The sequence below is a fragment of the Phlebotomus argentipes genome, unplaced genomic scaffold (assembly GCF_947086385.1).
Source record: "Phlebotomus argentipes unplaced genomic scaffold, Phlebotomus argentipes genome assembly contig_5, whole genome shotgun sequence".
NCBI classification, from domain to species: Eukaryota; Metazoa; Arthropoda; class Insecta; order Diptera; family Psychodidae; genus Phlebotomus; species Phlebotomus argentipes.
In genome coordinates this window covers 868685-882172 of record NW_026776165.1, presented here as the reverse complement: position 1 = coordinate 882172, position 13488 = coordinate 868685, and the positions used below count along the sequence as shown (strand labels likewise).

Below are 13488 nucleotides of genomic sequence, written 5' to 3'. Positions count from 1 at the left end.
TAATAATTATTAATAAAAGGAGAGAGAAAAAAACCTGAAAGACAAGATAGAGAGATTCTTATCATTGAAAGAGAGGCTTTTGATGTGGACTTTTTTTTTGGCGCAATTCGTATGAAAATTCCACGAAAAGAACAAATCGCGCTTTACTCTGGACTAAATTAGTTAATTTCATTGCAAATATTTGAATTTTTTTTTTTTCGCGACAAAATTTGCGCCTCACGCAAATAATCAACAATGATAACGACTTGGCAGTAAAGAAAGGATTTATGCTGTGTTATGATGCCTTTAGAAGTGTACACACACACACAGACAATGTGAAGAATGAGAGATAAAATTTCACGCAATTCATTCGATAATAGTTGAGATTATTTATTTGATTACACTTCTGGCAACTCACCAATCAGGAGACTTTAGAGTCCTCGAGATTTGATGTCGTTGAGCAGAATGCTTCCCATCACGATCTTCTCGCAATTCACCGTGATTTGCACCTCTTGGCCATCCTTCGGCAGCACCGTGATCAGCAGTAGACTCTTGGATTTCAGCGTTTGACCGGCAAACTGCAGCACTCTCTCTTCACTGCTCGCCACTGGCGCCACATTTGCCATTCGCAGGATCTTCTCCTCGAGCGCCTTCGCCTCCGTCACAGTCGCAATGCTGCACGAGTGCTCAGTCATGCCTCTCAGCTTGTTCCTCTCCACCCTGAACACATCCTCACTGAGCTTGATGGGCTGCAGCAACTCCCCAATGTTGGCGCTCAGCGACACGGTGCTGCGCCCCAAACTGCTGACAATGGCGAAGGAAATGGGCTGCGTGGAGTCATTGAAGTCCACGCCGAGTGTCTCTGTGAACGTGGCATTCGGCGGAAGTTGCAAAATTGCCGGAAAAGCCTGAACATCACTCTTCGCATCGACATGAATGTTGCCAATCTCCTGGACGGTGTTGTGATTCCTCAAGACAACCTCCACTGACAGATGCGTGGCTGACGTGAGGTGAGTGAATCTCGTGAAGCGATAGGAAATTCCGAGGCCAAATCCATTGATCTTATTCAGCAACTCCATATGCTCAGTCGCCGTGAAGACAGGCGGCAAGACAGTGCTTTTCCCAGCGGAAGACGACGTCGCTGCCGGCTGCAGCATGCCCATCGGCTTCATCGGCACGCCTGTGAAGAGGGAATTGTCCAGACCAGAGAGTAAATCCACATTGCTAGCGTTCCCCTGCTGTTCCTGCTGTCCATTCTCTCGCTCTTCCGCCTCCTCCTCATCAGATTCCACGGAAGATTCTGAGCCAGACGACGAACTCTCCTCACTCGAAGTCTCCTCATCATCTTCTGTCCACTCATCCGAGTCATTCTTCTTCGAATCCGCATCCTCCTGATCATCATCATCATCTTCATCATCGTCGTCGTCGTCTTCTGATGACTCTTCCGAGTAGAAATCTCTAGTCTTCTCCTTACCACGCGCATTACCATCAACTTCAGTGGCCAGCAGACTTCGCTCTCCACTCACGACAATCTCCACTTTGCTCTGGACATTTCTCACCGATGAATCCTGAGCCACAGTGGGAAATTCCGGCAGATCTCGATAGCCAGTCGCCTTCAGCTTCAAGTAGTGCGACAAGCTGCCCAGTTGCAGCGCCGTGGCGCCCTCGTGAGATCCATTTTCCAGCACCGGAGCGGGCTTTCTGGACAGGAAGATCTTCTGCAGATTCCTACTCAGCACCGTTCCTTCACCATCAATTCCCACCAGCGCCTTGAGGAATCTCGCCCTGTCGCGTACATCGTAATTCTGATCATAGCGCGCCAACTCAAAGATGTACTTCGTTAGCAAGCGCGTCTGTTCAGGATTCGTGGCATACAATTTCACAGACATGGTGAGAATTTGGAGTTTGACGGAGTTTTCCTGAAATAGAGATAAATCATCAATCAAAAATCTTTAAATGCCAACCATAAATGTCGACCATTAGGTAAATATAATTTAGATCACTTCTAATTTTGGTCGCCGCCGCCGCGCGCTTTTATGACCATCGCGAAAAGACAATCGCGCGAAGGAAAACCTGTGCCATTAGCAATTATAATCCTCCATGTGAGCGTTGTGGTTTATAAGGCAATCTTTACCTCACTGGTGAAGGTCTCGGCGATCTTTCTCAGCACATCTGGAGCAATATTCTTCACATACTCATTGTACTCGCCAATCAGCCAGATAATCGCCGCTCTGGCCGCGGCCACCGTGATGTGATCCAGCAGTCTCGCCATCTGCACGATGATCTCGCGGTGCTTTGCACAGTGACTCTGCAGTAGCTTCTTGATCACCACCACACTCTCCGCCACCACGAACTCCGTCTTGCTGGACAGCATGTGCACGAGTCCCGTGAGACACACCTCAGTCACTTGGCTGATCGTCGTGGCGCATCTGCCGATCGCCTGAATCGTCGCCATCACGAATTCCCTGTCATTGCTTTTGATGTACGTCTGGAACTCCCGCAGGATGATCGAGATGTTGACCTCAGTGGTGAGATTCGTGAGAATTTGCACCTTCAGCAGCTTAATGTGCGTCGGATCGTTCGTCCGCACGAAAAAGGACTTGATGTACACATCAAACAGACACCTCTGATCCTGCGACATGGACGCAATTGACGTCAACACGACACTCTGGATCTCCTTGTGATTCCTCAGCAGTCTCACCAGCGCCTTCGCCACAATCTGCACATCAGCCTTCGGGGCAATGTGATGATACAGCTGCGCCACCGCCATCACCACTGACGCATTCCTGCTCTGCAGCAGCGGCTTTGTCTGTCGCAACAGCAGCCGATGATCGGGATCCAAAACACTCTTCTCCTCCTGATTTAGCTCATAATCATCCTCTTCCTCCTCCTCATTGTCCTCCTCGTCCTGGGAGGAATTCGAGGCGGAATCCAGCTTCTGAGGCTTCTTCTTCCTCTTACGCCTCTCCTCATCCAGCATCTTCTCTTGCGCATTGGGATCAACAAATTGAGTTCTCGCATACCTGGCAAGAAAGTCGAGAAATAGAATTTACAATTTATTCATAGAGTGCAGAAGAAAGTAAAAGAAAAGGACACACACCTTGTCAGCATATTTATAATGATAACTTGTCCCCATTCGTCCACGTCCACAATCAAATTGCAGAACTTCCTGTAGTTCTTGTGGATTAGATCCACCCTCTCCGGACAGACTTCCTCGAAGGCCATCACGGCAGATCCCACAACGAGAGTCGTTCTGTCCGACAGGAGCTTCTCAATGATGCCCACCAATTCCTCCTTCTGCTCCGCATCCAAACTGTACAGCTTCGGAATGGCATGAGCGGCCGTCTTCCTCACATACGGACTCATATCGGAGGCAGAATCCCTGATGGCCAGCATGACAATGGGCACAATCATGGGTACGCGGATGCTGGAGAGGACTCTCAATGCGCTGGCCCTGATCAGCTGGTTGGGATCCTTCAGTGAGCGCTGGAAGGTGGAAATGGAGAGCAAGGCGAGATCTTGCTGCTCCTCAGCATAGCGCACAAGATAGACATACACCAGCTTCTTCAGCTCCACATTCTTCGACACGACATTCTTCACCACGGCCGGAAAGAGTTCAGACGCATCGCGTCCCTTCGCCACCATCCCGATGATCCTCTTCATGGCCTCCAGCTTCAGGCCCACTTTATTGCTGTCCAGCATCTCAATCAAGTCTTTGTGTCTGTGCAAAAGAGAGGGAAATGAACTCTTTAGGGGCGCTTTATCTCTCCCAGTGCAGAACAGGAGTTTTATCATCCATTGCCAAGTGATCTCCAAGTGGCCAAATTCTTGCCTCCCGACAGAAGAGGAATAAATTCTCCACTGAATTTCAAATGCGAGTGCTTTTGATCATTTTGATTCTGGTTTTTATCGCACACACACACACCGTGTTCGCAGAGAAGCAAGAGGAAAAGAGTCACACAGAAAGAACACAAGGCAGAAAATGTGTTGTGTAACCTTTTCGGGTGAAGGCGCGGGTGAAGGAGGCAAAATATCACACTTTTATTGATATCTCTAGCGCATAAATTGACGAGATTTGTAATAAAAAATCCATCTTATTGGCCAGATAGAGTCAAGAGAGAGAGAGAGACTTCATTCATGCTCAAGCTCTCAGGCTCTGCCTGGCTAATTTATTGTTAGTTTGCCTGTTTTAGGAAAATGATTCATATATGGCTTTATTGTGGACCATTAATGAAGTCATAGATTGAGGAAAAGAGAATATATTCAAAATGATAGATAACCCAATGATTTCATAATTTATTCGCCGTGCACAAATTTGCGTATTTTGCACTTTAATCGCAATATCTAAATTTTTTTATGGCTTTGTCACATCTTTTATTCTTCTTAGGACTTTTACAACTTCTTGGATATATTTTTGCTCAAAATAATATTGACTTGTTTTCATATTTCAGAGGAAATCAATCAAGAGTTTCGGTGAAATTCTACGTCGCAACGTTTCGTCAAAACATTTCACACGAAGAGAACAACAATTCATGACATTTCTTCACACGTGTTTTATTAACCGATTACAATTGCGTATTTCTCACTTTATACTCATTTGCAAGAGCAAATAAATTCTCTCCATTGATGACAATTCCAACAATCTTTCATTCAAATATCACGGAATAGAGAAGATTGGAAAGAATCTTTGGGAAAAAAAGGTTGATTGAATGCCCGAAATATGAGATGAAATATGAGTAAAGACTGTATAATTTCACCATAAATTGCCAATCGATAAATCATTTTGTGGAAAGGATCAAATAAATAACAAGATTATAGATTAGACTCTCTTTGTTTTCGAAAGTCAACCGTCAAATATTCATCCCTCGCAGCCCAATCAAATGCACCGCACAAGCACATGATCATCGCAGAGCGTTTTCCACTCTAAATTGATCTTCGAAAAGATCTTGTGCGGCATTCTCGAAAAAATCAGTCTCAACTTGCAAATTATTAGCCCACTAACCAGTCTGCAAAAAGGCATAAGAATCCCATTTGAATAAATTGCCATCAGGTGTGTGTAGATCCGAAGGTGGGGACTCTTCTTCTCTCACCCATTCTGTGGTCACAACCAAACCCAGAAGATGACACAGAGCTTAGCTCGCGGAAAAAAAAGATTATAGCTCGCGCAGAGAGTGGACAATATAAATTGGTTTATTGATAAACATTCAGTCTGTTGAGAGTTCGTTTTTTTTTTTTCTACAGCTCTTCTCTCAACTCCAACTCCCAAAAATCGCATAAGAAAAGGTTTACGGGCGCGCTTTTATTGACACCCATGGCCAAAAAGTGACTCACACCAGAAGATATGCTTGGCTCAGGTGCTCAAGAGAGAGATCGAACAGAGCGAAAATAGCAAAATTCAACCCTCCACCGGAGGATATTGACACAGAAGTATAGTCATATAAGCAAATTCCCATGAAATCCAATCAATTCTTGTGACTCTTGAACCCATGGGAAGCTTTTAATGTTCCACCACGAGCCATTAAAATATCCATCTCACAGGTGTTTAGGAAATTTAAGAACCCACAAAACCAAAGACACAATCCCCGCCTAATTAGCCTTTTTCGCCAAAGACGAATCGTCGTGATTTCAGGCTCATTTGATAGCCCAAAACTTTTATGTTGTCTCATTTTTTCTTTGCCTTCCTTTTTCCCCAAGAACATCTGTGGAGTTGAAAGCTCTTTGGAAAATCATATGAAAATGTATTTTTTTTCACGTAATAATTTTTGCATAAATAAATACATGAATAAATCTTCGCCCTATATTCAATCCAAAAATGAAGATCAATCACGACGCGATGGTATAGGCAGAAAACCATCATGATGCCGAATACCATTTCCATCTCATTAGATCACAGTCCAAAAAGAGACAGACTGAAGCACCAGAGTTATTTACGACGCCGTTTCGGACTGAATTTGTCCATCGCTTGTGAATTAATTTCTGAACAACCCGCGATTATTGGAAAATGACAATAGTGTGTAATTTTGTGAATGGAAAAAAGTGAATAAGGAAAAGTAAAGATAAGAACAAGTATATGCAAGACTGGCTAATGGAAAATTGTAAAGCAGTACGAAATTCTCGATATGGTTTTCATGGAGAAGAAGGGAAGAACACAAGAGAGTCAGAAAAGAAACCAATTGTTTCGGACATAGGGAATTCATAAGACAATGAGAGTATACTTGAGACTCCGCCCACTCTTTAGCCCCGCCCACTTATCAATATACTGCAATTATGCATGCAGAAAACGACAAAGCCCTTCAACGAACGCAAACTAAGATTTGATTCTCCACGAAAATCGGAAAGATCAAATTCCTGGTACTGAATTGCATTTCCAATAACTCTTCAGCAAATTAATGATCACACACGCGTTGATCCCGTTCGAGGAAAAGCGAGTGACAGAAAAAATTACAACCACCTGAGGAGATGCGCATTAAGCAATAAAAGCAAAGTGAGAATAAGAATTACGAATATCGCGGAAAGATGCTGGATGCTGCGCAGGCATAAGTCTGCTCGGGACCATCTGGTGATATTTGGATTCTCTCGTTCTCGCTCTCGCTCTCGCGATCTTGCTTGACCGGTAAATCTTCACACTGTCCAGTATCACGTCTCTGATCTGTCTGCCACAGAAGAGAGAGCCTCTTCGCGCTCTTGCTCGCCAGTATAAAAGGCAATCGTCACCGTGTGGCTGATCGCAATAGACTTCCAGGCGTCTTCGCGAGTGAGTAATAAAAAGTTTCCGTCGAGAATTTTTTATATAGCATCGTCTCAGCGCTTATCGTCTATTGTTTTTTGCGTTACTTACTACAAAGATCGTTTGGTTTCTTTGGCAACAAATTGACGATCTTCCAATTAGCATTTTGCTGACAAAAATTTTTTCCTCAATTGAGAAATTAGTGGAAAATTTGTGAAGTTTTAATATTCTCTTCTCTCAAAAAAGATAAAAAAAAAGAAAAATGATGATCGTCTTCAAGATTGCCATTCTCATCACAATTCTGGCCACAGAATCGACAGGTTGTCGAAATGCAGCACTAATGAGTAAGTTTATGATCTTTTTTTTTGCTCAATTCCTCATATTTCTCCTTTTCTGGCGGTGGTTCTGAATCTTTTTCGCTTCTCACGCGACAATATTAGCGCTTTTCGAAGACTGGTTAAAGGTGTTCAGAAATTCTCTTCATATTGTCGTTGCCACGCGAATATTTGATACTAAATCAGACCAACTCGTCCGATATTCATGATATTCGGAAATTTGGACGAATATTAATTCACAAATCACACTCATTTGCAAATTAATTGCTTGTTTTTCGTCTGGTTTTTTGGCTAGGGAAAACCATAATTTTCTTCCATGAAAATTCATGCAGTGTCTCAAGTTTCAAAACGTTGTAAAACATCCAAAGTGACAACAATTATTTTCAAGATCAAACCTCAAGAACATTATGTTTCTCCATACACTTAACCCTTGACCAAGAGTGTATTTTTTCCCAATCATCTTGCTAATTCACTTCCCATGTCGATTGTTTGATCGCCACACAGAGTGATCACAAAGTGAAGATCGCGCTTCTCCTAAAAACCAACAGTTTTGTGAATGAAGACGTTTGTTTTGCATTAATTAGCAGATGCTGAGCATCAGAGAATTTTATTTGAGACAAGAACACAGAGAAAAGACTTTTAGGAACCATATTTGATCAGTGCTTGATCGTGATCAACCAAGTGATCTTTCCGATCGCGTGAATTGCCGATAAAATCAAACTTAATTGCCCCCTCTTTTGGGATCGCGATAACACGATCGGTTAATATTTGATCATGAGAGATTTCAGCGAAAAATCTCCCATCGCAACAAGAGAGTTGGAAACATACAGAAAATGGCCAGAGCAAGAACAAGCCAAGAAGCAGACGAGAGAAGAATAAAAGGAAATTGATTAAGGGAAGTGTCCTTAAAATTTATGGGTTTTTTTGCTCGCGTTCTCTCTCTCTCTCTCTCTCCATCTCACGGCGAAAAGAGTTCCCCCCAATGCGAGAGACCAAATAATAAATTTCATTGAGATTCATTGTCACCATTCGGAAGATGAGGAGATTCTTGTGGCAACTTTTTCAAGTTATGCTAATAACCAAAGAGAGACTCTTGTGATTATTTAATGTTTAAATTTATATATCGCCCGGCTGAGACCATAATTAGCGAACCCTCTTCCAGAGCCACCCAATATCTCCACTCGCAACTCCTTCTTTTACCATCGCGTCTAAGCTCTCTTGGCTTTTGGCTCGAGAAGCGTGGCAAATTTGCATAACTGAAATTTATGTCCAAGCAAAATATTATGGGAAATGTGGTGTGGATTCTCTGCTATCACTTTGGCTCTCATAAATGCCTTGTTGGCGGGATTTTTTTTTTCTCGAGGGGAGGGGAATATAATATGGACAGAAGATTGCTCAGAAACACTCATTCACACAAAATTTAAAGTCAAAGCGGTCAATTTTGTAATTCTGACTCGCGCTTCCACTCTTTCTCATTACCATTTAGTCACATAGTCCAATCAAGATCATCGTTTTTCGGCAAACAGAGTTGATCCACCTGTGGGTGGAGGCTTTCTAGATAGTAAAACATCTCAATTTCGGTGCATTTAGGAAATTATGCAATATTCGAGACAGTCACCGAAAGGGACATCTTGATTTCTTGATATTCAGCAAGGACAGCTTCCATAGAATAAAAGAACTATTCGAGAAAAATCATGAAATTCCTCTAGATATGTAATCAACTCAGTGTTCACTATCCATTTCTGTCTCGTCTAACTTCCTCATAAATAAAGTGGTGGTGTTGCTCCTGTCCATTAAGAAAATGCCGAGCGCCACGTGTTTATTGTGAGAATCTGACATTTTTCCCCGCATCATCTGCCAATTGTAGAAACCGGGGTGACTGAACATGAGAAGCACCAGATACTGGAGACACACAATCGCCTACGCCAGTCCGTGGCAATGGGGCAAGTGCGTGGTCAGCCAGGTGCGCAGAACATGATGGAAATGAAGTGGGACAATGAATTGGCGGCCAAGGCTCAGCAGTGGGCATCTGAGTGCACCTTTGAGCACGACCCCAGTCGCTACCTGAGTAAGTAACCCCATTCTCTCCCACAATCCAGAGAACACCCAGCCTAGCAACAGCGCTCAATCTCTCTCTCTCTCTCTCTCTGCAGATCGCTTCACAATGGGACAGAATTTGGCCATCATGTGGAGCACAGAGCCACTGGGAGAGCACGAAGGAGACTTCCCGTCGCGCATCCAGAACTGGTTCAACGAGGTGCGTGACTATGGCTGGGGCAGTTCGTGGTCCCCAAAGACCGGCCACTACTCTCAGCTGGTTTGGGGCGAGACGAATCTCGTCGGCTGCGGCTTTTCCGAGTACTACGACGGCTACAAGTACAACAAGCTCTGGGTGTGCAACTACGGGCCTGGGTAAGTCTAGCGAATCTAACTATTTCACAGCGCAGATCCTAATCTCCCTCTCTCTCTCTCTTGCTACCCTTCAGTGGCAACGTCGTTGGCGTCGATCCCTACTCAACTGGTAGTCCGGCGTGCCAAAACTACGGCCTCTCTACCTCCAGTCGCTATCCCGGCCTTTGTGACAAACCTGGCCTGCAGACAATCTCTTACCAGCCAGCGCAGCAGAACTACATCTCAGATTACAACCAGGACAAGTACACGGCACCGCACAAGGCCGAGTACACACGCGTGACGTACAACAAACCCCAGAAGACCTCCTTCGCCAACCAACTCGCCGACTTCACATGGTCCCAGCCTCAGTCCAACCAACAATACTACCAGCAGCCTGAGTCCAACCAACAATACTATCAGCAGCCTCAGTCCAACCAACAATTCTACCAGCAGCCGCAGACCGACGTGTACGTCGAGCAGCAACCCGTGCACGACCTCTTCGCCGCCTTCAAGCCCAAGAGCGAGCGCAGTAACGCCCTTCTCACCTACAACTGGGACGCCTTCTTCAACTGAAGACGCGCACAGCAATGTTTTTCACATTTAGGCTTAGACTAGGCGCTTTTACTCATCTTAGATTTCCCTTAATGTTAAGGTTGAACAATGACTGGATAACTTTAAGGCATTTATACAAATTTTATATACACTTTTTTGTATGTGGACTCATATAATAAACCATTTTTGCTGGTTCAAAAGAGATAGAGAAAAAAAACACACTTTTTAATCGAGCGCTTCAGAGTTGTTTGACCACAGCGACTTTTTCTAGGAGAAATCAAAAGTATTGTCCGTGTTTTTAGAAAAAAAATGCAGCAGCATTCATCTGTGCAGTCAGCATAATTTTCTGATAAAAGACACTCGAAATGCAAAAACTTTTTTCAGTCACAACCCAACTGCCTTTCTCGATGCCATCGATAAATTTACAAAAACCTCCCATTTATCTGCATTAAAAGCCGGCTAATTTTCATGCTGATATTGCTATTACTTCTTTATCCCCTACTTAAGTTCCACTTAATGCGCAAGATTGCGGTCGGGATGATGAATATTATTCTTGATTTCATTTTCTGGTTCCCAAAGGTTTGTACTTAAAACGGAAGAAAAAGTGCAGAAAATTATCTGTATTTTTTGCAGTACGTGAAGATTAATACACTTGAGTATGACATAAAGTTAGCTAAGTGAATTAATAGGTAATTTATGGATCCTTCAAGACAGTTTCTTGAAAGCATGCTTTAGAGATTTTCCAGCTTATCTATGTCGTCTAATTTATTGATATATTTTATCAAGCGTCTGCTTCTGTGAAAAGTTACGTGACGCTCTTCTGTCTCAAAACTCCACGAGCAGCCATAAATTATCAGTAATCATCATCGAACAAAATGAGACTTTAAAAGCTTCCATGTTCCACAGAAAGGTTAATATCTTCCGAGACAAGATTGCGCGATAACTTCGCGATGCACGTGAAATATTCCAATGTTCTCCTCTCATCACTGCCAATGATAATCCATTATGTTCTGGAGCAATTTAAATAATCAATTATAGAATGTTAATTAGGCGGAACGTTTAAAAGCCCATTAAATTTGCACACTCTATCGGATTTTAATGCCGAACGTGTGCAAGATCGACAGATAAAGATCATATTTTGGGAAAAATATTTAGAGATAATAAATTATACCTTTTAGGAGGACATTAAGTTGTGGGCACGTTTCTTTTGGATAATTGGCTTTGTTCGTAATCGACACGAGTCAGTTTTTCGGCCTCTTATCCGTGTGATTTATGAATGAACTTTCGTGATGAGTCAATTGGGTTCAAAGCTGATATTTTTCTAACATTTTCCTCAAATCATCCAAAGGTGGTGTAATAAAATCGGGTAATTTAACAGAATATACATCACAACACTGACATTTGAAATGCTTCCAGTGTCAACATTGGGAGGAAGTGAAGAGCTTCTCTCAGCAAACACATTTATCCTCAGAACACGATAATTTTCATCCATTTCTGGTTTAATATCATCTCCTTAGAACTCCCTGACCAACTACAAATCGTGTGCGATGCTCACCTGTTGGCCTCAGCGCCGAAGAACGTGCCAATTGACTCACTGGCATATTCAATCTCCACGGGCGTGCTTTCCTTGCTGTACAGAGCAGAATTGGGGCTCTGATGCAGCACCCCCGAGTCTGAATCCGAGGAAAACATCTTCACGTTGCTACCAACACGCTTTTCACGTAAACCGGAGGAGATTAGCAGCGAGAAATCCAGCACGAAAACAAACTAGAATGACTCCACGTCGGTTCACTGGTGAAGGGTTTCCCTAATCGATGCCCTCAATTAGTCGCCAGCGCCTCTAGTGGTGGAATAAATCTGGTGTTTATGCAATACAAACGGAAAACTCGACGTGTGTTATATTTTGCTGCGTGAAAATATAACGTATTTGTAGTCAAAGCCGCTTTTTCTGCTGAGGTGACTTGAGGAATTCTGTGAGAAATGCTTTTTGGGCAGCCACCGATGGAGGGGACAAGTGCCCCAGGGTGCTCTCATGAATTGGGAGATTGCGCGACTAGTACGAACGCGGGAGGTGAAAATGGCGTATTTTTACTGGTCAGCAGGAGAGATCAGAAAAGCCTCTCTAAGATTTCCCCGTTTGTGATCGAAAAGGAGCTCAACGTCTTTGGAGAGGTTACCGAAATCATCAGACGAGCGGACGGCAAAATACTGATTGAGGCGATCAATCGTAATCAAGCAGAGCAGTTAGCCACGCTAACCTCAATTTCGGGTCACGAAGTATTGATTACGATGGATATACCTATGAACACAAGTAAGGCGATAGTCCGGGACGAGGATATGATCTATTGGAGTGAAAAAGAGATGTTGGAAAACCTCGCCAGCCAGGGTGTGATTGCGATAAAGAACATCAAGTCCCGACGCAGGATTGCCCGCGGTGGCATCCCATTGGAAGGAGATAAAGAGAGTGAGTCGGGGTGGTACCCCACTCCTCTGTTCATCGTGACTTTCAACTTGCCAAGTCGCCCTCAATTCCTGAAAGTAGGGTATGTGACGCTTGAGACACGTGATTACATTCCGGACCCGATCCGTTGCTTCCAGTGCCAGCAGTTTGGGCATTTCCGGACATCCTGTAAGAATGCGGCTATCTGTGTTCGTTGTTCGGAGGCGGAGCACCGTCCGAATCCGTGTAAATCAGGAATTCGTTGTTCAAATTGTGGAGGACCTCATTTTGCGTCATGGCGAATTTGTCCAGTGTACAAAGAGCAGTATGAGATTCAGAAAGTTGCGGTCTCGTTCCGAGTTCCGCTGGTCACGGCCAAGCGGATTTTTAAAAACTATTCGGGAAAACATCTTACGATGGTGGAGGAAATCGCCAGAGGAATGAATCCTTCGACGGAGTCTGTGGGAGGAAGTTGCCAGTGTACCTGTACATGCAGTCGCTGTAAACCAGAGAGAATGCTGCAGTCATTTGTTCCTTCAAGTGCTGTGGATTCACTAACGGAGGAGAGCAATGCGTGTCTTGATGCAAATGCGGAATCGACTTCTTCAGTTATCCCGGCGCCGATCTCAAATTTAGGTTGGACGATCTCCAATTTGGATGTGGATCGGAATTGCTTGACAATGGAGGAGGATCAAAGAATGGAAGAAAGCCAGACGTCCACCGCCAGGGAGGAAGGCAGTGAACAAAGTGCTAGGACTCGCAGCAAGAATTCGAAGCGGAAAGCTCGCAAGGTGATACATTCCCGCTCTGGGAAATCGCTCAGGTTGGAGAAAGTGCCTGGTGTCCGGAGCAATCGACCCGAATCGACTCAGGATCACCGTTACTCCAAGAGTGAAGCCGCTGATACGGTTGGAATTAAGTGAGTGCGTTGATTAAGTTCATAACGGATTTTCTGGCTGATGACAAAGGCAATGTATCTGATATGCTCTGAGTTTTCACCCTTCCGGTGTCATAATTGAGAAGTCATTTTAATTTTCATCTAAGAAGTTTTAAAGAATTGGAAT

The 13488-nt window shown here is 43.9% G+C and overlaps 2 protein-coding genes across 2 annotated transcripts; one reads left to right on the top strand and one right to left on the bottom strand.

Annotated features, from left to right (window-relative positions):
* Nucleotides 1-348: 348 nt before the first annotated feature.
* Nucleotides 349-11783, bottom strand: LOC132255607 (AP-3 complex subunit beta-2). Its single transcript, XM_059751705.1, has 4 exons — nt 11540-11783; nt 3080-3700; nt 2114-3002; nt 349-1898 (listed from the first exon to the last, which is right to left on the bottom strand). The coding sequence occupies exons 1-4, from the start codon at nt 11674-11676 to the stop codon at nt 411-413; spliced, it is 3135 nt and encodes a 1044-aa protein (XP_059607688.1). The 5' UTR covers nt 11677-11783; the 3' UTR covers nt 349-410.
* LOC132255554 (venom allergen 5-like) lies at nt 6667-10215 on the top strand. Its single transcript, XM_059751639.1, has 4 exons — nt 6667-7050; nt 8909-9109; nt 9195-9453; nt 9528-10215. Exons 1-4 carry the CDS (start codon nt 6969-6971, stop codon nt 10003-10005), a joined length of 1020 nt encoding a protein of 339 aa, XP_059607622.1. The 5' UTR covers nt 6667-6968; the 3' UTR covers nt 10006-10215.
* Nucleotides 11784-13488: the final 1705 nt, after the last annotated feature.

Bases quoted from the DNA above. Each gene is read 5' to 3' on its own strand.
- LOC132255607 (XM_059751705.1), bottom strand. From the start codon at position 11,676: ATGTTTTCCTCGGATTCAGACTCGGGGGTGCTGCATCAGAGCCCCAAT. The intron at 3,701-11,539 runs GTGAGCATCGCA...TCTTTTGCACAG, and splicing joins TTCGGCGCTGAGGCCAACAG to ACACAAAGACTTGATTGAGA. The intron at 1,899-2,113 runs GTAAAGATTGCC...TCTCTATTTCAG, and splicing joins CCGAGACCTTCACCAGTGAG to GAAAACTCCGTCAAACTCCA.
- LOC132255554 (XM_059751639.1), top strand. From the start codon at position 6,969: ATGATGATCGTCTTCAAGATTGCCATTCTCATCACAATTCTGGCCACA. The intron at 7,051-8,908 runs GTAAGTTTATGA...TGCCAATTGTAG, and splicing joins TCGAAATGCAGCACTAATGA to AAACCGGGGTGACTGAACAT. The intron at 9,110-9,194 runs GTAAGTAACCCC...CTCTCTCTGCAG, and splicing joins CGACCCCAGTCGCTACCTGA to ATCGCTTCACAATGGGACAG.